Source organism: Mesoplodon densirostris, chromosome 13 (genome assembly GCF_025265405.1).
Source record: "Mesoplodon densirostris isolate mMesDen1 chromosome 13, mMesDen1 primary haplotype, whole genome shotgun sequence".
Classification (NCBI taxonomy): domain Eukaryota; kingdom Metazoa; phylum Chordata; class Mammalia; order Artiodactyla; family Ziphiidae; genus Mesoplodon; species Mesoplodon densirostris.
Genome location: NC_082673.1, coordinates 89,539,093 through 89,562,105, shown reverse-complemented (window position 1 = coordinate 89,562,105; position 23,013 = coordinate 89,539,093). Strand labels below are relative to the sequence as shown.

Genomic DNA, 23,013 nt, shown 5'->3' with positions numbered 1-23,013 from the left:
GTTTTCCCCTGTTTTCTTCTAGTAGTTTTACAGTTTCAGATCCTACATTTAAGTCTTTAATCCATTTTGAGTTGATTTTTGTATATGGTGTGAGGTAAGGGTCCAGTTTCATTCCTCTCTGTGTGACTATCCATTTTATCCAACATCATTTATTGAGGAGACTGTCCTTTTCTCATTGTGCATTCTGGTGCCCTGGTTGAAGATCTCTTTATATTTTGTATATCTTGGAACTCATTTGAGAAATCTTTCTGTCTTTCAAGGTCAGAAGTTGTTCACCTGTATTTTCTTCTATAGGATTTTAAATATTGCTTTTTACATTTATCTATTCAGTCTGTTTGGAGCTTATTTTTGTTTATGGTGTGAGGTAGGGATATCATTTTCTTTCTATCTGCATAACCATTTGTCCAGCACTGTTTATTGAATCTCCTTCTTAATAATCAACACTGCTACTTTGGTCATATATCCATTACCTTATTATATTCATGGATCTGCTTCTGGGCTGTTTTTTCCTTCATCGATGTGTTTATCACTGCCCCACTGCCTTCATTTTTACAGCTTTACGACAACTCTTGATATCTGGTTGGCCAAATCTCTTCCAAAAATTTTCCTCGTTGTTGTTTTGCATGTTCTTGGCCCTTTGATCTTAGATATAAATTTTAGAATCAGTGTATCAAGTTTGACCAAAACCAGAACAATGTTGAGATTTTTTATTGAGTTGCATTAAATTTATATACATTTGGAAAGAAGTGAGTTATTTAAAAATACTGAGTTTTTCTATCCTTGAACATAATACATCTCTGCTTTTATTCATCACCTTTAATATCATTTCATAAAACTTTAGAATTTTTTTCATAAACATCCTGCATATATTTTGTTAGATTTTTTCTAGGTACATTACTATTGTAAATATATTTTCTTAAAAAGTATATTTTGTAGTTGTTTTCAGTTGATATATAGGAATGCTGTTGTTATTGATTTTGTGTGTGGATGTGTGTCTTAACCCTGTATTTAGCAACCTTTTTGAACCTATTTTTCCTAGTTTTACCAAATATGACTAAATTTTTTTCACTTTTAATTCCTCTTATCTTTCCTAGCCCTGTCCCCTCACAAGAGTGTGAGTTCCGTGAAAGCAGAGATCCTGTTTCTCTTGTTCACTTCCATATCCCAAGTGCTTAGAATAGTACCTGGCACACAACAGGTACTCAGTAGATATTTATATTTGTTACATGAATTAATAAATAAAATTAATTGTCCTAATTCTAGATAGGAAATAGTGCATACTAACTATATAGATGTGGCTTCACACGCACTGTTCGCTGTGCCTGGGCTGTGCCTCTCCTTTCCACCTGGCGGCCTCGTCTCCTCCCTCCAACTTTACTCCAGATTCTTTCCTGCTTCTGGGCACCCCACCCCGCCTCCCGACCAGGCAGATGGATCTGAAGCCTTACTCTGATCTCGGTTCTTCTAGGAAGCTTTCCTGGGCTTCCCTGTACTTCAGAAAGATGGATCCAGAAAAACAAAAAAAACCCCAAAAATAAAACCAAAAAGCAAATAAGAATTAAAAGTAAATTATATGCTCAAACACAGATTAAAACTTAAGAGATCATCCAAAGAGGTATGGAAAGATACACAGAGTAAATGACATGATGGTGGGCACACAGTGCTACTGCAGTTTCGGAAAGGGAATTAATTTATGAATAATAGGTAGAAAGCAAAGATCCACCAGCATCTCATGCTGCCAACAATTAGGAGGAACAGAAACACTGGATCAGGCGCCCCCATACTCAGACAGTGAGTCAGAAAAAACAGAGGACAAAAAAGTATTACATTCCGGTGTTGTTCATTCCTGTGCAGTTTTCTAACAATTATATTCAGTGGGTGAAAACAGCATGTATTTGAATCTTTTCTTTCCTGCTTTTAAATATCACTTCAATTTTCTGCCTCTGATAAATGTTTTATGAATTTCCTTTTCTGATGAGAGATTTTGCTGTGATTAAAGATTTCATCAAGTTATGACAAAGGCAGAATAGATCTTCATTCTCGAAAGCTCATTTTCCTGTGAGCTGAGTGAAGAGGCCTCTCGGAGGCAGCTGTCAGAGCTAATGAATGTTTTTCCAAGTGCTGAACCTCTGGGGAGGACACCCCGACCCACAGAACCCAGAACCAACTAAATACGTGTTGTGCGACATCTCGTAGTGCGTAGCGGGACGATCAGGCTCCTACTTTACCATCTCCCTTGAGAGTAAGTGCATGTATGTGTTTTGAGAATCTGGTATTTCACAGATGCCCAGTGGCCTTTGGATGCGGTCAGTCTTTGTGTATGTGAGCGCGCGTGTGTGCGTGTGTGAACCCCTGGGCACGTCACTGCGCCCTCTCCACCTCAGTTCCCTTCTCTGGAAAGAACAGGGGACGCAGTTTGGATCGGAATACGCGTCTTCATCCGCTGTGAGCACTACAGGATTTCTAGCTCTGTGTCTTGAGTCTCGGTCATCACCAGCACTTTTCATCATCTCCTGAGCCTCCCTCTCCTCCCCTCTCCATCAGGGGGTCTCGGGAGGACAACCTTGCAGGGCTTTTGTATGAAATCAGCAATGCAGGCAGCCGGCAGGTGTGGGTGTGAGTCCTGTCTCCCCTTTGCTTAACAACCAGCGAAATCTTCCCTTGTCACACTTTGGGAAACACACCTGAGAACTCAGATGCCCTATGGAAGGTCACGTTTTGAAGAAATGCTCAGCTGAAAGAGACCAGAACACAGATCCTTTTCTGAGGCTTTTTTTTTTTTTCTTCTCTGAAAATCTCCTTACCCTGTTCCTCCAGGAAGGAGGATGGCTGCTGCCTCTGTTGCTGTCTGCTCCTGTCTTAGGTCCGGGTGTCCCGTTTTGATGAGCGGACGCTTATCCATCAGCTGTCCTGTGCTAGCTGCGACACTTGGTGTTTGAGATGCTGTGTTAGTTTTAGGCAAGCATTGGACCGTGATGGGGACCTGACAAATGGCAGCTAGCACACACGCAGCGTACGTGGCTGGAGTTCTGTTTTTCACACGTAGCTAACGGGTCTGTGCCGTCACTTCCCAGGGCCCCACTCTGCCCTCCGCAGCCGTGGCGTTCGTCCCCATCGCCCCCTAGAGTCCCTGAGCTTCCTGGCATAGGTGGAAGCTACGTAGGTGCAAGTCAGGAGGTGGAAGGGTGGCGCCTTCCCCTCTCAAGGACTTGTCTTCTTATTTGGGATGAAAAGTCTCCAGAAGCCGGTTATTGGCTGGAACTTTGTTCCATGGCCCTCCCCTTGGGGAAGGGGGCGGCGGGAACTTGGTTACTGCAGTTTGGTTACTGTCTGCGGTAGAGAAGGCCAGGGAAAGGAGGTTTCAGGTGGGTGGTGAGTGACCCCAGGTGTCACCCACAGTTCTGGGGGAGTGAGGGGTGGCCCCCATGAGGACTCTCAGTGGGCATGTGCACAGACAGCATGGGCACGGCTCTCTGTGGACCCCTGCCCAGCACCTGGCCTGGCACCCGTAGAAATCCAGGGCCATGATGCGGTCACTTATTGAAAGACACTGTATGCCGAGTGCTTTCCCGGTGGGTCAGGCGTCCTAGTGGTCACCCGTGTGAGGCTTGGAGAACTCAAGTTACCTTCCCAAGGTCACTCAATGTGTAAAGGGCACAGCTGGGTTGTAAGCCTGTGTCCCAGGACCAAGGAGGGCCTCCTGTCCAAACCCACTGTGTGGAATTCACAGTTAGTTCAGAATGAGTCTCCTTCGTCAGCCTTTGTGTCCCGGGTACGTGACATTGTGATAAATCATACTTCTCGTGTCCTCCAGTGGTGTAAAATCTTCGGGGATGGGGGGAAGCGGAGTCACTCTCCTTTTTGGCTGCCAGAAGATGCTGAACTTGGCTTTGTCTTTGCACCGCAGCGCCCGGCAGTGCCACCTACTCCTGGACGTCTTCAACTCCACGGAGCACGAGCTGACGGTCAGCGCCCGGAGCAATGACGAGCTCGTCCTGCACGCCGGCGAGGGCCAGAGGTAAGTGTCGTCACGGCCCCACGTGCCCCCGGCCCCGCTCTCATCACCCTGCTTGGGAGGTGCTGAAACAGTCCAGCCTCGAGACCTTAGAGGGTGGGCAGTCTTGTCCCCCTTTCAGAGGCATCACAGCCCTTATTCAGGTTCAGTGACAGGATCGGTAGTGGTTGCAAATTGGAGCCAAATGTGAAGTCAAGGTAGAAATGAATGGTGTCCGTCCGAGGAAGCAGCACCTCAGCTACAGATGCTTTCAGGCACCATTTCTGAGGACGCCCGGACGTCTGGGCAAGACCTTTCACTTTTAAATTCTTAAGAAAGCTGTGTCTGGTGTCACTGGGTGTTGATCTGAGGGACGCATATCAATGTCAGTGGGAAGTTCCTTGGAGGAATTAATGTCACAGGAGACAGGCCAGGCAGAGGTGCCTGGAAGAGGTGCTGTGTCACCCGAGCTCAGCCCTTGGAGGGCAAAGAGAGGTGGCCCCGGTGGGCCCTGGCCAGGGTCAGCCGCAGGACGTGCCCTGGTCCAGCAGAGGCGAGCAGGGAGCCAAGGTGGAAGTAAGAGCCGACCGAGAGCAGAGCCAGGGCCACAGGGACAGGTCCGGAGGCAGGTCAAGCTCGGTGACTTTGGAAAGAAGCTCTTTGCTGTGGTGGCGATCGCTTCCCCAGGGCCTGGCCCGCTCCCACTCATCTGGGCCTTTCTCCAGACCAGGAGCTGTGCCCCCAAGCGCAGCTTGGATGTTAGGGCCATACCCTTATAGGTGGAAGTATAGCTGGAGTAAGATATAGGTGAAATATAATTTTTATTTGTAATTGCAAAATACTTGAAACATACAGAAAATAATTTAGTTACTAGCATATCTAGATACTAACCATATCTCAGATTTCAGCGTTTTGCTATATTTGCTCGAGATCTCTCCCTCTCTGTCTCCTTCTCTGTCTCCCTCTATCTTTCTGTCTCCTCTCTCTCTCTCTCTCTTTCTCTCTTTCTCAAGGAAGTAAAATGTTAAAAAAAACACAGTGGATGTTAGCACCATTGGTCAGTGGGGAGGAGGGAATGCAGATTTAAATCACAGTGAAGCAGCACGACGCACTCGTGAGAAATGCTGAAAATGACAGACTGGCAATGTCAAGTGTCCACAAGGAACATGCAGCAGCTGGAAGGTTCATGCCTGGGTGGGAATGTGAAACAGTGCAACCGCTTTCGAAGAGGCTGCTGCAGTTTCTTACAAAGCTAAACATACACGTACTCTGCCCAGCAGTTCCAACTCTCGTTATTTATTCAAGAAAAGTTTAAAAACGTATGTTCACAAAAAGACCTATAAAGAATGTTCCAAGCCAAAAAATAGAGCTCAGGTGTCTGTTGCAGGAGAGTGAATTAACAAATGGTGGCATTTTCCTCATGGGATATTACTCAACAACAAATACTGACAAACTCCTAATACGTCACCATGGGTGAATCTCAGGAACCTCGTGCTGAGTGCGGGGAGCCTGACCCAAAATAGCATGTACCGTGTGGTTCCGTTCATTTGAGATCCCAGAACCAGCAAAACTCTTCTGTGATGGTGGAAACAGAGCATCGGTTGCTTCTGCAGAGGTTGGGATGGGCTTTGACCAGGAAGGGGCACAAGGGGATTTCCTAGGCGATGCCCATGTTGTATAACTTGATATTTGGGTGTGGGCGCCATAGGTGCTTGCCATTGTTAAAATTTAGCGAACGTGTACTTAAGATTTGTGCATTTCTCTGAGAGTCGATTTTATATCAAAAGAAAAACTGTAAGCAGATGTTAAACTCTGCCTGCTGAAGGCCTTGGGGGTGGTGTATGATATCTGCACTAGTCTTTGAAATGCCTAAAAAACTAGATTCCTGGATGGGTGGAAGGATGGGCACATGGACAGACTGAGTTGATAAAGCAAATAGAATAAAATGTTAATTATAGGATATACCAGTGGGTCTATAGAGTATTCTCAGAGGAATTCTTTCAACTCGTAAGAAAATGTTTGAAAAAAATAAGCAACTGAAAAAGCAGCGAAGGGCTTCCCTGGTGGCGCAGTGGTCGAGAGTCTGCCTGCCAGTGCAGGGGACATGGGTTCGAGCCCCGGTCGGGGAAGATCCCACATGCCACGGAGCGGCTGGGCCTGTGAGCCACAACTGCTGAGCCTGTGCGTCCGGAGCCTGTGCTCCGCAACAAGAGAGGCCGCGACCGTGAGAGGCCCGTGCACCACGGTGAAGAGTGGCCCCCGCTTGCTGCAACTAGAGAAAGCCCTCGCACAGAAACGAAGACCCAACACAGCCATAAATAAATAAATAAATAAACAGATAGATAGATAGATAAATAAATAAATAAAGCAGCGAAGCCTGACAGCCCCGCCCCCAGCCCCCACTCCCACCTTCCTTTCTCTTCCTCCTCCCAGAGTCTCTGTGTCTTGGAGGCCACGGCATCATCCACTCCACGCTTTACTACTTTATTGTATTTATTTATAGCCACAACAAACACTGTATTCAGGTTTTTTTTTAAATGACATAAGTGGTTCCATATCATGTGTCTTCTTCTGCATGTCTTTTTATAACTTTCAGTCAGCCTTGTACTCTGGAGTTGAATATGAATCAGGTTTTTGCCTTCTGACTGCTCTTCGTGACTCACTCGTGAACGCACCGTTTATCCGTCTCCACGCTGATCCACGGCGAGACTGCTGCCAGGGTGTGGTGTTTGATGTCATCATTGATGATGACACATATAAATGCACAGTCGTATTTATTCGCTGTCTGGGGCTGATACTGGGAGGGCGTTTATGGCCTAACCCCTGAGAGGAAGGAAACACTCCCTCTCAAGAGCTCCTTGTTCTCGGGGATTCTTGCTGTGCGGGCGTGTGCAGGGCTCACGTGCTCGTGGTGCTCGGAGGCCGTGGCGGCCGTGCTGAGTGTTCTGGCTCCGGGGCGTGAGGACAGGCTCCTTCCTGGGCTGCTGCTGCTGCGTCCTTGGTGCTCTAGGCCACCGGCAGCGGCCTGGGCCCCGTGCTGGTCCCCAAGTTGTGAAGGAGACCGTCCGCCCCCTGCCTTGTCTGCCTTCTCTGCCTTGTCTAGATGTTTTGATGTCGCCTGGGATCCCAGAGGACATCCTTCTGGTCGTCTTATGACACCAACGTAAATGCAGCTTTAAAAAAATTGCAAATTGCTGAGCTTGTTCTAAGCTTGACTCACTGTCAGCCACGGAAGTCAGCGATGTTAACGACCCCGTTCGCAAATAAGCACAGTTCAGTCTTGTGCTTCCGGCTTCTTCCCTGTTAAGCTTTTTGCTTAAGTTCTCATCTCCTGATGCATCTAACTCACACATTCTTTATTCATTCATAAAATATTCATTCGATAAATATGGATGCTTCGAGAACTTGCTCTGGGGTGCCTGCGTCAGGCTCCAGGAGCTACAGGATGAGTAAGCAAGGACCCCTCGTGGCCGGGAGCTGACGACACTCCCATGGCCGGGGCGGCCCTGCCACTCCTGCCTGACGGGACATCCTGCTGTTTCGGGTGGGGGGTGAACCGGGGGTCGTGACTCTCCGTTCTTTCCGGGGAGTCAGCCCCCGCTAACCCAGGGGTGACCGCCGGGCGTCCCAGTGTTCGCGGGGATGCAGGGGGTCACTGCGCTTCCCTTTCCAGACCTCTCCAGCTTTGCCTGGTTAAGACACACGCTCTGCGTCCGTGGAGAGGGCCCAGGTCTTTGGTCTGACGGAGCAGGTCTGGTGGAGGAAGCTGCGGTGGGTGGACCTTGAGCTCGAGGTGGACTCAAGGTGGAAGCCCCTTGAGTCCTGGGCTGCTGTCCCCGTACCTCCAGGTTCTGTCTCCTTAGAGCCCTGTGCCCTCCCGGAGTCCTGAGCTCAGCCCCCCGAAGACTGTCCCCCCCGCCCCACCACACCTCAGGCTTCCCTAGGCGCTTATGAGGGCTGCCCTCGGCCAGGCTCGGCCACTCTGAGGAGGGCAGGGCGGGCCAGCTCTCCCCGGTGGTGAGGGCAGCGGTGTTCCTCAGACTCTGGCTTTATCTCCCAGTGCGTGGCAGGCCGCCTTCCCTCTGCTCCCTGGGGAGTGGGCGGATGAACCACGGGTTCTGCCGGGGTGACACAGCCTCACCCTCAGTGAAAAGCCGTATTCCTGGAATCCACGTAGCTGTGATGCTGCTCTTCTCGGAGCCCTGGCATCCTGGGTCACAAGGCATTTGACGTCCTTTTAAGGGTGACCTGCAGTCCAGGAGAGGGACCAACTCCAATTAGACTGTTGGGGACCTGCACCTGTCTCCCCCTCCCTCCGGGTAGAAAGACGTGCCAAGTACAAGAGAAACGTGTCCTTGGAGTCAGTTTCTGAGCCCCGTGTGTTCGCAGGAGGTCAGGCACTCAGTCCTCCTAGTACCCTCACATAGGAGCTTCTGTCCGCATGTTATAGACAAGCAGACTGAGTGCAGAGGTCAAAGGCACTTGGTGGGACCGAGGTCTGAATGACGCCACGGCTGAGCTTGGAATGGCGATTTAAGATGGGCTGGAGATGCTAACACATATACATGGAATCTAAAAAACAAACAAAAAAATGGTCATGAAGAACCTAGGGGCAAGATGGGAACAAAGACACAGACCTACTAGAGAATGGACTTGAGGATATGGGGAGGGGGAAGGGTAAGCTGTGACAAAGCGAGAGAGTGGCATGGACACATATACACTACCAAACGTAAGGTAGATAGCTAGTGGGAAGCAGCCGCATAGCACAGGGAGATCAGCTCAGTGCTTTGTGACCACCTAGAGGGGTGGGATAGGGAGGGTGGGAGGGAGGGAGACGCAAGAGGGAAGAGATATGGGAACATGTATATGTATAGCTGAGTCACTTTGTGATACAGCAGAAACCAACACACCATTGTAAAGCAATTATACTCCAATAAAGATGTTAAAAAAAAAAGATGGGCTGGAGGGGGCGGGGGGAAGCAGGTTCTGTTTTCTCCTCTTTCTGCTCTGTGCAGCCTTAGGTAAGCTGTGACCAGCGCCCAAGTCCATTGTCAAGCGTACAGGCCGGCAGGAGTTGGGGAGGCGGGGGAGCAGGCTGGGTGTTCCGCTCGCAGGGCGTGTTCATCCATTCCTTCAACAAGCACCTCCCGAGTGGCCAGCGAGTCCCACGCCCTGCCGGGAGATAGCCTAGTGGGTAAGGTCCTCACTGTCCTCACTGCACTTACGTTTGGTGTGGAAGAAAGGCAGGGATTGTCGCACAGGCTGAGGAGAATCCAAAGCTGAGAGGAGGAAACCCAGCTTGGGGCTGGGAAGGCTTTCTGGAGGAAGTGGTGCTAATACAGAACAGGACACTGAGTAGGAGTGAGGTGGGGCTGGAGTGCCAGGGGGAGCAGCCCAGGTGAAGCGGCAGCACCCCCTGGAAAGGGGCGCGTGTGTGGGGTGGCGTCAAGGGCTTCTTCACGGGCTGCATCTTCGAGTTTTTAAACTGGCAATACCACTCCTGTACCCGTATTTCCTAGGGGTATCTATGTCATCTTATAATTTAAGATGCAACCTTTCAGCAAATGGATGTAGCACGTACCTTTTCACCCTCCTCATCTTTTCTGTGAAAGGTCCTTTGGAAATCGGTGACTCATCTCTCTTTCTGGCCTGGTTGATGCATCCGTTCTGTAATTAAGCACCATTAGCTAACTTCACTTTTGCCTACACGATTTGTGACGCTTGGTCTGTGCTGATTGCATTTCCTGGGGCTCCACGCCCTCGGTCGTGACATTGAGAATGTCCTCCAGACTTGCAGCTAGATGCCTGTAGTAACATTCATTTTTACCCCAGGGGTGGTGTGAAGAAGAACCCACTTTCACAAGCATTTCTGCCTTTAATCCTCATCCTCAAGATGTGGGCACTGTGCCCACCTCTGCTTATGCGTAAGAGAGCTCGAACCTGCCAAGGGCCACGCAGTTAGTTGTAACTGGAACCCAGGGCTGCCCAGTTGCCGCCACACCCCTCCACGGGAGTTACCTACACTTCTTTAGGCTATGTCCCCGGAACTGGGCAGCCCCCCTCCTCTAGTTTCAAAAGATGACCAGAAACAGTAGAATGCTTTTCTGAGTGAAACGGCATGAACTTCCTTAAGAAAATACAGTGTCGCCAGCAGCAAATGTACTGGAAAAATTAAGGTATGATAATTATTGTGTTTTTGCTTAATTATCAAACCATTACAGTTAAGTTTCATGACAGCCCTCGTTTAGGCACAAACCTCTCTTAATTTACAGTAACAGATACTGTCTCATCCCGTGCTTCAGGCTACCCCGCCTTGTCCTGCCCTCACCCACAGGCAGCCACTGCCTGCTTGGCAGGCCTGGCACGTCTGGTCCCGGCGTCTCCTCGCTGGGGAGCCTCGTCGCTGGCTGGCTGAGAACAGGTCAGCCCTGTCAAGTGTGCGGACAGTGCATCGCACGCATTCTGGAATGGCTGTCGAGCCAGAGGGGCAGGGACGGGCTCCAGAGCACGTACAGCTTCGGCGCTCTGAGACTTTCCCCTTGACGCCGTCCGGGCCATGGGGAGGGCCAGACCCTCACATCTGGAGGATCCTGGCGGGGCTCTGGGGCGGGAACGAGAAGGCCTGGGCGCTCCACGGCATCGTGGTTGTGTTTCTAGGGCTCTCTTGATGGTCTGCGGGGGGCCCAGCCTGTGGCACAGCGCTGCATTCAGCGGCAACTTGTTTCTGGTTTAGCTTTTCTTCTTCAGCCTCTTGAGTGGCTTTAGATAAGCCTTGTCCCTCCTCTAGGTTTTAACTTCTTCCCTGGTCCTTTGAGAGGCTCAGGCAATGTTTCCTGTAGGAATGAACGAGCAAATGGAGTGATCACGTGATAAGCGATGACTTGTGATTGGTTACTTGCTGTGCTGCGTGTTCTGTCTTCAACGTGTCTTTTGAGGTCGCTATCGTGACCATCATCCCTATTTAGCAGATGAAGAAACTGAGGCTCAGAGAGGTGACCAGCCAGGTGACCACTAAGGTCCCGTCCTCCTCTCATTTTTTTTTTTTTTAAATTTTATTTATGTATTTATTTATCTTTGCTGTGTTGGGTCTTCGTTTCTGTGCGAGGACTTTCTGTAGTTGCGGTGAGCAGGGGCCACTCTTCATCGCAGTGCGTGGGCCTCTCACTATCACGGCCTCTCTTGTTGCGGAGCACAGGCTCCAGACGCGCAAGCTCAGTATTTGTGGCTCACGGGCCCAGTTGCTCCGCGGCATGTGGGATCCTCCCAGACCAGGGCTCGAACCTGTATCACCTGCATTGGCAGGCAGATTCTCACCCACTGCCCCACCAGGGAAGCCCCCTCTCATTTTGACTTTGGTCTTCTGTAACTCCCCGCAGAGGGGTTTGGGGAGCAGCCTGTGCGTCCTCTACCCCCGCGATTGTTCACCTGTGTGCAGGTGCCCTCCCCGGGAACCGTGAGCGTGTCAGCAGTGATTTCCACGCAGGCCCACCTCTGGGGGTGTTTACCCGAGCCCAGAACAGCCCCAGCCCTAAATGTCTAGCTCCTCCTACCAACTGTCTCCGTGTCTTTCTCTCGTTTAGTTCTGTCGAACACTTCACTGAATCATGCAAGGAAGCCCTTGTTAGGAGCCCGGTGTTGTTGCTCTTTGCTATGTAACCGCAGCTGGAATTTGCGCATGGCCTCCTTCCACGGGTGGCCTGCCCTGCCCCCCGCGGTCAACAAGCCTGTGCCCCCAGCCTGGTGGTCTCTTCTGCAGCTGTTCTGAGTCAGAAGACTTTGTGGATTTTCTTTGTTCCTTTTTCAGACTGGGAGGAAAGTGGGAGAGTCCTTCAGAAAGTAAGCTTATGCAAACCAGGAGAAAGCACCTTGGTGTGTTCTTGTCCTTTCAGCTGCCTGATGGGGAAACTGAGGCTCGGGTTTGCTTCTCAAGCCCCAGGCAGAATGACGCTGGTGCTGGACTCCTCACTCCCTGGCCACAGCGTCTCCGCCACCCGACTCTGCATCCCTTCCAGTTAGCGGTTTTGCAAGTACCCTAAGAGAAACCCGATGGCACCAGAATCAATAGGACCCCCTAATGATTCATAGGCAGCAAGGAGACGGGTCAGAGCTCAGCCTGGAGAAGCATCCAGGTGACAGAGATTCGATACCTGGAAGATGCTGCAGTTTGCGGACTCAGATGACAGGAGAGAGTCTCTCCTCTTCGTGAGAAAAGAAAAACCAGGTCACTCGCTTGGGCTCCATACGCCGGGCAGCTTTGTGTGGCCTCTTGTCCTGAGCGACTGGAGTCTCCCTGGTGCAGGAGGTGGTGCCCCCTGCACCCACTCCCTGGCTGAAGGCTGGTGTTCAGGTGCCCACCCCGTGGACACAGGCCTAGCGGGCGCAGACCTGGGGCCACACAGAGCCCAGGCCCGGACTCGCTCGGCCACTGGCTGGCTCGGCTGTCTGGGTGAGTCGCTTGGCCTTGTTGAGCTTTCAAGTAAAGTGGGGATACGGATGCCTGTCCTGCAGGTCGTTATAAGTACTAAAGTTAGTCCAGGCTGTGTGCCTAGCACTGCACGTGACCCCCGGCAGGTGCTCCATGACGGGCAGGTAATGTTATTTTCAGCTGTGAGAACGGCTCCCACCATCCGAGCCACCAGGCCTAGGGAAGGGCGTGCGCTTGGGGTCTTGTGCTTCCTTTCTGGGGAGATGACTGCGGAGTTTTGCTCAAGTGCTTAGTTATGACTTGGAGCCGCATTGCCCAGGCTTCTGGGCGGTGTCTGACGTGGGGACAGAGGGTCCTCCTCTGTCAGGAGCCAGAGGCCACACAGCCACTTCACAGGGAGGACTTACTGTGAGGACTTGTTAACGAGGCCTGACCAGGGAACTGGTAACCAGGTAACCGGAAGGGTAGAGGGCGACACTGAGGCGTCCGGTATAGCAGACCTGCCGCCCCTGGGTCTGAGGGCCGAGGTTATGGGCCGGCATCACTGCAGTTGGGAGCTGGGGGTTGGAGGGACGCCTGGGGTCTCGGGGGAGGTGCACCCACAGGAATCTCAGGCAGATGACCACCCTTGGGAAGTGACAGGAAGGCCCAGAGAGAGCAAGGGCCGTCCCCCTGTGGTCCCTCAACCTTCGGCACGGATGGGAGAGCAAAACGTGGCCTGCAGGGTCAGCACTGTGGGACTTCAAGCCGTGATCGAGCCGCCCACCGGGTCCTCCCCGACCTCCCCCTGGAGCCGTGTCTTGCTCCTCTGTGCGTCCGTGGACTCTTGGATGGTGTTTGTTATTTTCTACCTCGCGTCTCGCTCTTGCCAGACTAGAGGTTCCCAAACTTTGCCTCGAATTGTTATTACGGGGCTCCCCCCGCCCCACCACATCCTGATCTGATTGGTTGGGTGCTACCTGGGCATCGGGACCTGTAAATCTCCCCTGGTGACTCTAACGTGTGGCCCTGTGAGGGGACCACGGGGCTCGACTGTGGGTTCTTTGAGGGCAGCGTGTGTGTCTTGCTCGGCCCTGAACATCCCTACCACCTTGATCCACTGTCAGGCACACAGTAGGTGCTCAGGTAATGTGCATGAGTGAGTGAGTTAGCAGTGGGCGTGCTGAGTGTCGTTCACAGGTGTTCCCCTCCTACTCAGGGGTCCTACTCAGGGCGCCTCCACTCACAGCCTGACTCAGGCAGGCTTTAAGCTGACCCCATCGGGGGACATGGTGGTGATTATCCTCCTGGTTCAGTTCACCAGGAAGAGGCGGCGGGTAGTGACACGGGTCTTGTGTTCTCTTTGGTGCTTATCCCTCACACTCCCAAGCAGTCTCCCCCAGCCACAGTGCTCCGGTTGGTCTGGAGCTAGAAATTCTGGGAACTCATCTTTCCCTTCGTGGGGATTGGAGTCTGGCCGTGAAGCCCCACGTGCAGACCTCTCAGGGCCCCCAAAGGTGTCTGCCCACGTGTTAGGGAAAGGGTCTCATCTTATCTGGAGGGAAGAGGAAAGTGCCCTGGACCGAGCCGAGACGTGCGCTGCAACCCCAGCTCTGCTGGTCCTTGGTCGCGCCCTTGGCTGGTCCTTCACACTCTCTGACGCTGACGCCTCATCTGTCAGATGGGCAGGGGGGAAGAAGCCCAGCCATGCCCACCTCGGCGCTGGGCCACTTCAGCGAAGGTGCCGAAGGGAGGGGGTGTGTCGTTATTCATTCTTTTACTTAAAAACTTTATGTGGAGAATTCAAATATATACAAGAGGTGCCGTAATAGTACTTCTCACCCAGCTTCTATAACTAGTGACTCAGGGCCAGTCTTTTTCATCTCTCCCTCACCAACTGCCCCATTTCCTGTGTTATTTTGAAGCAAATCCAAGAAGACGTATCATTTCATCTGCAAATATTTTAATAGTTAACATTGGAGCTCTTTTTAAAAACATAACCGCAATGCCATATCATGTTTTAAAATGAGCAGTTCCTCAATATCAATGTTTAAATTTCCAGTGATCTCGGTGTCATTTTTTTTGTGTGTTTTTTGTGTGTTTTTTTTGCGGTACGCGGGCCTCTCACTGTTGTGGCCTCTCCCGTTGCGGGGCACAGGCTCCGGACGCACAGGCTCAGCGGCCATGGCTCACAGGCCCAGCCGCTCCGCAGCATGTGGGATCTTCCTGGACCGGGGCACGAACCTGTGTCCCCTGCATCAGCAGGCGGACTCTCAACCACTGCGCCACTGGGGAAGCCGCGGTGTCATGTTTTTTAAACATTTTTTGGACTCAGAATTCAAGAGGTTGATAAGTCTCACATCCGTTTTTAATCTATAGGCTCCCCGTGCATCTCTTTTTTCTCACAATTGTCCATTGACTAAATCAGGTCCCCTAGTTGGGGATTTGGCCAGTTGGGTGCCTGTGGTGGTGGTGGTGACCTTGCTCCTCTGACTGACTTCTTTTTCTTTATTCCTTATTAAATTGGTAGTAAGCTCTAGAGGCTTGATCATATTCAGTGATAGTTTTCTTTTCCTTTGCAAAGAATCTCCATCAGAAGGCACTGGTGTCTGCTTATCTACTTTCTGTGATGGAGCCATTATTATTAGATCTTTTCCTTTTATCTAACCTTACACCCCAAATGCATGCCTTTTCACCCCCAACGGATGAGTAGACATTAAGAAATTCTCTCTTTTTCATAAGCTCAAAATGAAACACACAAGCATTTTCTGTCTGAGGTTTGGAAAATGAACAGATGAAGAAGTGAAGCCCTTTCCTGTGTCTCTCCACTCTAAAGCATCCTGCCCATCAGATAATTAAGGCCCATTGTTCTCAGCAGCTGCCCAGTGGGAGACATCCGGGTAACGCTGGTGCTGCTTAGGGCTCTCAGAGGCCCAGCGGGATTGGGAAACCTCGCATCCACCTCTGGTAGCTGACACAGCCCTGGAGCTGAGTGGCTCCAGGTCTGGCAGGACCAGGCTGCGGCCCACACGGGAGTGGCAACATCCTGACTGTCCACGGGGACTGGTTTCAGGGGCTGGTGGGGAGAGGAGGGGGCGTAGAGTTCAGGATGTCTGGGACTTCGTGGCACATATTAGCCTGAGCAGCATCTGTGTGTATTTGTCATACATTATGCTGCTTCCTTTGAAACCTTAAGCTTGTAAATGTGTTTTTCCAGGGCAAGGGTTATTTTTCCCATTTGACGAACAGCTCACTGCAGCTCAGGGTGGGAGAGCTGGGTGTTTCCTGTGGCCGGAGTGTAGGGGGAGGTGATGGGTGGACTAGTCTGGGCCAGATCTTAGCGGACCTTGGATGCCGATGAGTCTTAATACATTTTTAATGAGGGATACATTTGAAGATGTCTTTGTCTTTGGGGTTTTCCCCGTTTTCACCTTCAGGATAAATGACAGCTTCACCCTGGCTTGAAATCCTCCTGTGAGAGCCATGGTCAAAGCCACGTCTTTGGAGGGGAAGGGGTGGTCACAAGAGAGCCCGAGGCAGGAGAGTGTCAGCTTGACCTTTTAGGAAGTGTCTGGAAGGGGTGACAGCTGGTGAAAGCCTGGGTGGTCTCAGGTGGGTCATGGTGGCTGCGCCTGGGGGTGCCCTTTGGAGCAGAGAGAAGAGTCGGGATCCGGAGACCCTCAGGAGGGAGGAAGGATGGAGGGTTGGTGGGTGTGGGTTGTGGAGAAGGAGAGGGAAGTTTCTAGTTTGGGCAGCCGGGTGGGTGGTGTTGCCATTTGCTTGCCCAGCAGATGCATGGCCAGGGCGGGGTGGGGAGGTTCTGAGGGCACAGAGGCTATCACAAGTCTGCTGTCCTCGCAGGGGCAGCCCACTTCCTGCTGCACCAGAAATGCCACGCTGTGACCTTGGGCAAAGAGCACAGCACTGGGAGCCGAAGGCCTGGCTTCTGGTTGCGTCTCTGCCAATGCCTGGCTTGTGCCCTTGGGCTTGTCATTCAGGCTGCTGGCAAACTGGGGTCTCAGTTGGGTCCTGTGAGGAAATAGCAGTGGAGCTGACTGCAAGCTGCAGGACACTTGGAAGACTTGACCGCTTTATTCTCCTCCCTCCCAGGAGCGAGACCTTGGGGAAAGGTGGGGCAGAGGCGTGCTCTTCCCCGTCTCCTGGGACAGGCGTTTTGTATAACCGGCGCCTTTCTCTGGGGCTCCACGAGGGATCTCAAGCTGCTGGCACCCGGTTCTCCCGGCCCTGATCGGGCTCGTAGCCAGTGAAGCTAGAGAGGCCTGCTGGGCCCCTGCGGGACCCCAGGGCTGCCCTTTGGTTTGGGCCCAGCTAGCACCTCTGTTCCCCAGCTTAGGGAAGCTCTTCCCGTTCAACCCCACGCACCGCCTTTGGGCCTGGGAATGGGCTGCAGATCCCGCCGTGGGAGGAGAAGTGACAGCGGAGGGTCGGGGTCCTCGTCCCGGCCAGCAGTGGGGGGCGGCCTGAAGCTGGGCGGGCTGGTCCCAGGGCCCGAGCCTGCAGGGGTCGGCAGGGCTGCGGCCAGTCCAGGGACCCTCCTCTGGGGTGGGAGTCTAGTCCACGGTGTGTTTATCAGCAGACTGACCGATGGCCCGGAAAAATCGCTGCGGCCTTTCTCTGACTGCCTTACCCGCATCTTTCACATAAGGAAGCGCTTCAGGGGTGAAATTGGGCTGAAACTTGGATAACAAGGCAGCCTCACAGCAGAGTATTAGAACCACTGGTGGCAAAACCGAAGGGAAGTGGGTGTTGACATGATGGAGTCGTTTAATCTGTGTCAGTTCAGAAGGTCTCCACGAAGGTGCATTGACTCAAAAGACCCGTTAGCCGCTGGAACCTGCCCACGATGGACACAGTAAAACCCGCTCTGGCGGAGGAGCTCCCCTCGGCTTCCAACGCCTGAGCCCTCGTGCCCCTGGCCTTGGAGGGAAGGGGGCGTCCGAGGCTTCCTCCCGGACCACTTGCTGACGCCTCTGCATTCTACACGGTCACGCTTTCCAGCCTCCCCCGTCAGCAGGAGGCTTCCGGGCCTCTCCTGTCACCCCCCCCCCAACCCTTCTGTCATCTCTGCGTGCCCGTTGAGGAGACAGGCTCAGCGGGATCAGGTGACCCGCTCCAGGTGACACTGCCCGTGGGTGTCCAAGCCAGGGTTTGAAGCGGGCTCGTGAGAGGCCTGCTGTGGTGAGCTCCCTCCTGTCGGCTCCCTGGCTCGTTTTACCTGTGGGTCGAGAGCTTCCCAGGAGCCTCTCCAGGCACCAGAGATGCAGGTGTTACAGGACAGTGGCTCGGAGGACCCCAGGGTGTGTCGGGAGGGAAGGACCAGCGACTGGATGGTCAGATAGATCAAGGGCAAGGCTACGTGACAGACCTGCGCAGGAGGGGTGCCGTCACCGCGTATCATTCCCGAGGCCGTGACGCAGAGCATTTTAGCACAATAGCGGGCGTCCGCCCATTCAGGGCCATCTTATTAGTTGCTTTCCCTATCTTTCAACTTGAGAATGACTATATTGCATAGGTATTATATGCACACAGTATGTGCACCGTGTATATACATGTGCTCAGGTGTCCTTACACACACCTGCACACACGCATAAAACTATGAATGTTAGCCTTACTATCTTCAAAATACTGTTACAGCTCCAGGGGTTTATGTGAGGTGCAGCCAGAGCTGAGAATCTCTCCACTTCAAAACTAGTGGAAAAGCCGTGCCTTCAGGGTTGCAGAGACCTGGGCCAGGTCCTCCCTCCTTGTCCTCTGCCTGTGGCACCATCTCGGGCAAGTTGCTTACCCTGCCATGGCGTCGGTGTTGACATCTGCACACCCGGGCTGATGGCGGTACCTGCCCAGGGAGGTGGGGGAGAAGGCTGAGTGAGTGGCTCTCGTGTACCTGCAGCTGCTCCAGACATGCCAGTCCCCTTGTGTCACCTCGGAGGTGCGTGGGGTACTCTGCTATGTCAGTCACGGGGCATCCTGAAGAGAGAGGCAAAGGCCCTGTAAGGTGAGGCTTACAGGGAGCAGACCATGCCTCCCTTCAGGAATGTCACTTTGTTAACATATGGTATCAGTTGTCCACCAGCTGCCTGATTCCAGAGGCCAAGTCCAATTGCCCCTCTTCTGCTGTGTCCTCCCCCCTGACATCAGGGTCGTCTTGGAAACCCCTGAGATTCACGGAAGCCTGGGCATCCATCCCATCCTGGGAAAGAACTTAAGACTGCTGATAGTAGGAGCCTGTTTCCAGGGCTTGTTAGTGACCAGGGGGCACATAGTCAGAAAACAGGCACCTGAGAGCTGTGGGAATTGTTAGGGCCATGGGGCAAAGGCTGCGAGTTTCTCCGTTTAATGTATATATATATATAAAAAAAAGAAAGCGCGTGCGTATGTCATTGTGTACCCTCCATCCGCCTCCACCAGCTTTTTATTAGGGAAAGTGTTTTTTGGGCTTTTTTCGTTCTTGCTGTTGTATATTCTGTGGGTTTGGACAATGACGTGTATAGTGACGTGCATCCATCATTGTAAAATCCCCTGTGCTCCGCCTGTTCATCCATCCCTCACCTCTAGCCCCTGGTCATCACTGATCCTTTTACTGTCTCCTTAGTTTTGTCTTCTCCAGAATGTCTTATAGTTGGAAGCATACGGGATGTGCCCTTTTCAGGCTGACTTCTGTCATTTAGTGATATGCACTGAAGGCTCCTCCATGTCTTTTCATGGCTTGATAGCTCATTTCTTTTTAGCACTGAATAAGATTCCATTGGAAGTACCACAGTTTGTTTATCTGTTTACTTACTGGCGGATGTCTTGGTTGCTTCCAAATTTTGGCCTTCATGAATAAAGCTGCTCTAAGTACCCATGTGCAGGATTTTGTGTGGATGTAAGTTTTCAGCTCCTTTGGGTAAACACCAAGGGGCATGAGAGCTGGATCGTATGGTAAGAGTTTGTTTATTTTTACCAGAATCATTGTACGTTTTAAAAAGCCAAAAAAAATGTATACTTTTTTACCTCTTTCATCATCCAGTTTCCAAGTACTGTTCCATAGCAATAGGAAAAAGAAAAAAAGGAAAGAAAGAGTGCTGAAGTAAAACAACACATAGCATGGTGCGGGCTTGGGGCGTCCCGTTCTCTGTCTGCAGCGCCCCGCCCGACCCAGTCGGCCGCATCATCTCCTCATCCTGGGGGACTTTGGGTTTCCCCACTCCTCCCGCCTTTTATCCACGCGTCCCCTACATCTCATGCTGGGGTGTCCTTATTTGCTTGCATGTCTCTCTCTGCCCTGGGAGCCCCCTCTGGGCAGGGGTCATGTTCTCATTAGCTCAGTGCTGGCTCCTGGCCTAGTGCCTGGCCCAGCAGGAACTGAATTGAATCACTTTCTGTTTCATTCCGTTTAGGCTGAGTTTCTCTGCAGTAACAAAAGACCCAGAATCTTGGTTACTTAGTACCACGAGAAGACTTGTGTCTTGCTCACGTTTTGTCTGTATCGCAGGTTGGTTTAGCTCTAGCTCCGTTTTGCTTTCGTTCGTGACCCATGTCCTCTGGAGACACCTGGTTTGGGGGCAGAGGAAAAGAGAAGGGTACAGGCCACATGACAGCTCAGGAGCCTTCTGCTTGGATGTGGCCTGGGTCACTTCCTGCACATTTTGTTGGTCAAAGAAGTCACAGGGCAGCCTGAGATCAAAGAGGCGAGGGCGGGCAATCCTGTAGGAAGGACACCAAGATTTGGCCAGTGCTGGAGTCCCAGTACTTTCTTTGCATTTAAAGGGGAACTACCATACTTCTTTGGGTCTTCGTCTTTCACTTTTTGCCATCTTGAGAGGATGGTTGCTCTTTTCCTATATGAACATATGACGTCACAGTTGACTCTGCATCCTTGCGTTCTTTCCTACGTTTGTTCAGAAGGCGTTACTGGAACACCCGTCGTGTCCTGAGCACCATGCTGGTGCTGTGTGGAGAAGGGCTCACAGACATACCCACTTAGCCTGGTGTGACACACATGTGTGCTAGGCGTGGAAGTGAATCCCTTGTTGTTGTAACTGGGGTTTATTGAGCACCCGTCAGACTCAGGCTACTCTGGCTGGAAGCCCAATCTCTGCTCCTCAGGTTTTGTTACACGAGACCAGAAAGGGGCTGATGTGTGTGACACCCGGCATGTGCCAGGCACCGTGCTGCCAGCTTTGCAGACTTGCTTATTGAGCCTCAGCAATCTGAGGAGTGGGCAGCCTGAACCTATCCAGTAAAGGGGGAGACTGAGACTGTGGCTGCCCCATCCCCCGTCAGAGAGATTCGGGTGGGAGGGACCAGAGTCCTCAAGTGTCCCACCCCGCACTCCCACGAGGCCGAGTGAGGACTGGAATTCGGGGCACCTGCTCTGGGGTCGCATGGCACGGCCTCTCCCTGTGTCCAGCTCCCCTCTAGGACGAGACAGTCCAGCCAGAGACCTCATCCCCCTGCCCAGGAACCCTCTCCTCTTATGCAGGGCCTAGCCTGGAGGGAAGTGCTCCTTGGTATTGGTCGAAATCAGCTGTCTTCATCACCTCATACGAGCATCCTGTTTAAAGTTGGGTTTTGGGGGGGTTTTTTTGTTTTTTTTTCAGAGTTGATATGTACCAAGGATCTTTTTCTCTTTAAAAACCTCCCTCCGAGAGAACGCGGGGTGTTTTTCTGGAAAGCCTCGAGATGGAGGCTGCACGGCCCCCAGGACACCTGTCTGCCTTGCTTCCTTCGTGGCTGTGTATTGCTGGTTAGGTTAGAGGGAATTCTTTTATTTCCAGTTAATCATCTCTTGCGAGCCTGATCTGCATTCAGCACACAGCAGACTCCCTTCTTAACATGTAGCTTCCTCGCTCCCTCCGGGACTCTTTTCTATTTTTTATAAGTAATTGCATTGTTTGTGTTGGCTTCTTGTGTTTTGGAGATGTTTCTGGAAGAGGGAAGCAGAGGTTATGGCTCCTGAATGCTAATGGACACTTTGAGAGGGGTGTCCAGAGACCAGGAGGTGAAGCTGCTTTGCTTTGGGAACCTTTGTTCTTGATAAGTAGTTCTGACGATAAAGAATTCATGAAGGCACTGTTTCTGCTAAACAGAACCTGAGGACCCCCTTGTCAGCCCGCATTCCCAGCTCTGTGCCCAAGAGGTGTGTGCAGACCCCAGTCTGTTCAGAGGAGACAGGACGGCGGGTGGTCCACAGGACCTGATGCTTCCCCCAGGTGTTTTGCCTGACAAAAGGCGATTTTCAAGGGTGTCATGTGAGGAGCATCTGTAACCTCAGGAAGTAGACAAGCCAGTATTGCAACTACAGAAGGCATATTTCAGACCACACAAGAATATTCTTTTTTTTTTTTTTTTACATCTTTACTGGAGTATAATTGCTTTGCAATGGTGTGTTAGTTTCTGCTTTATAACAAAGTGAATCAGTTATACATATACCTATGTTCCCATATCTCTTCCCTCTTGCATCTCCCTTCCTCCCACCCTCCCTATCCCACCCCTCTAGGTGGTCACAAAGCACGGAGCTGATCTCCCTGTGCTATGCGGCTGCTTCCCACTAGCTATTTTACAATTTGGTAGTGTATATATGTCCACGCCTCTCTCTCGCTTTGTCACAGCTTACCCTTCCCCCTCCCCATATCCTCAAGTCCATTCTCTAGTAGGTCTGTGTCTTTATTCCTGTCTTAGCCCTAGGTTCTTCATGACATTTTTTTTTCTTAAATTCCATATATATGTGTTAGCATACGGTATATTCTTAACAACCCTTTCCAAAGGCCCGAATGTCGGAGGCCCTGTGCTAGGTGCTGAGGGTCTGCAGACGAATAAGCCGTACACTCTGCACTGCAGTTACAGGTGGTGCGGGAGGGAGCCCAGGTCTAGGGAATGAAGGTGGACAGACTGACAGTTACCGCCAGCCTGGGCAGCTCAGAGCAGACATGGCCCTGGGGGGGCCAGGGGCGGTGAGCGCCCTCACCCTGCCCTGCTTTCCTTGGATCAGTATAACGTGATGCTTCCTTCTGTGCTCAGTCCCAGGAGGAAATCAGTTGCTGTTGGGATAATTTTAGGGACAGCTTTCCTCTGCTGCTTTCACTGAATAGTCTTCTCAAGTGTGCCTATTAATAGCACTGGGGTCAAAGTTCCTTGGTAGAGATGTTTAGTATTTTAGGGAAATTAAAAGTCTAGCCTCTGTCAAACATTATTTTTCCCAGAATTTGCTGAGTGCTTGAAGTTACACAGTTTTGCCATGTTTGTTTACCTTATTTAATCTCTTCGTGTTTTCCTTAATAACTATTCTTAATATTATTTTGGAGATGCGGTTCTTCTGAAGATTTGTAATAATTGTTCTGAAAAATACCTCTTAACTCCATCAAACTTTGGAACCTTGAAGTTGGAAGGGGGGTCTTTGAGATCGTCAGAGCCCTGACCGGTCATTACCGGTGGGGACTCTGAGGCCAGCAAGAAGGCAAAGTGGCCTTTTCAGGATCTCACAGCTGCCTGGAGGGAGAGCCAGGCTAGACTGGGCGTCCTGGCTTCTAGATCCCAGGGCTGTGGCTTCCAAGCAGGAGGTTGAGTCAGGGTGTCTGAGAGAGAGAGCACCCTCAGAATCAAGTGTAAGCTG

The 23,013-nt window shown here is 51.6% G+C and overlaps 1 protein-coding gene across 3 annotated transcripts in view; it reads left to right on the top strand.

Annotated features, from left to right (window-relative positions):
- The window catches only part of TRAPPC9 (trafficking protein particle complex subunit 9), a 515,472-nt gene that overhangs the window by 346,609 nt on the left and 145,850 nt on the right, over nucleotides 1-23,013 (top strand). For all 3 annotated transcript variants that reach the window (XM_060116028.1, XM_060116029.1, XM_060116027.1), the window contains one exon: nucleotides 3,908-4,018. In XM_060116028.1, the coding sequence (XP_059972011.1) occupies nucleotides 3,908-4,018 (111 nt within the window). The remainder of the gene's footprint in view (nucleotides 1-3,907; nucleotides 4,019-23,013) is intronic.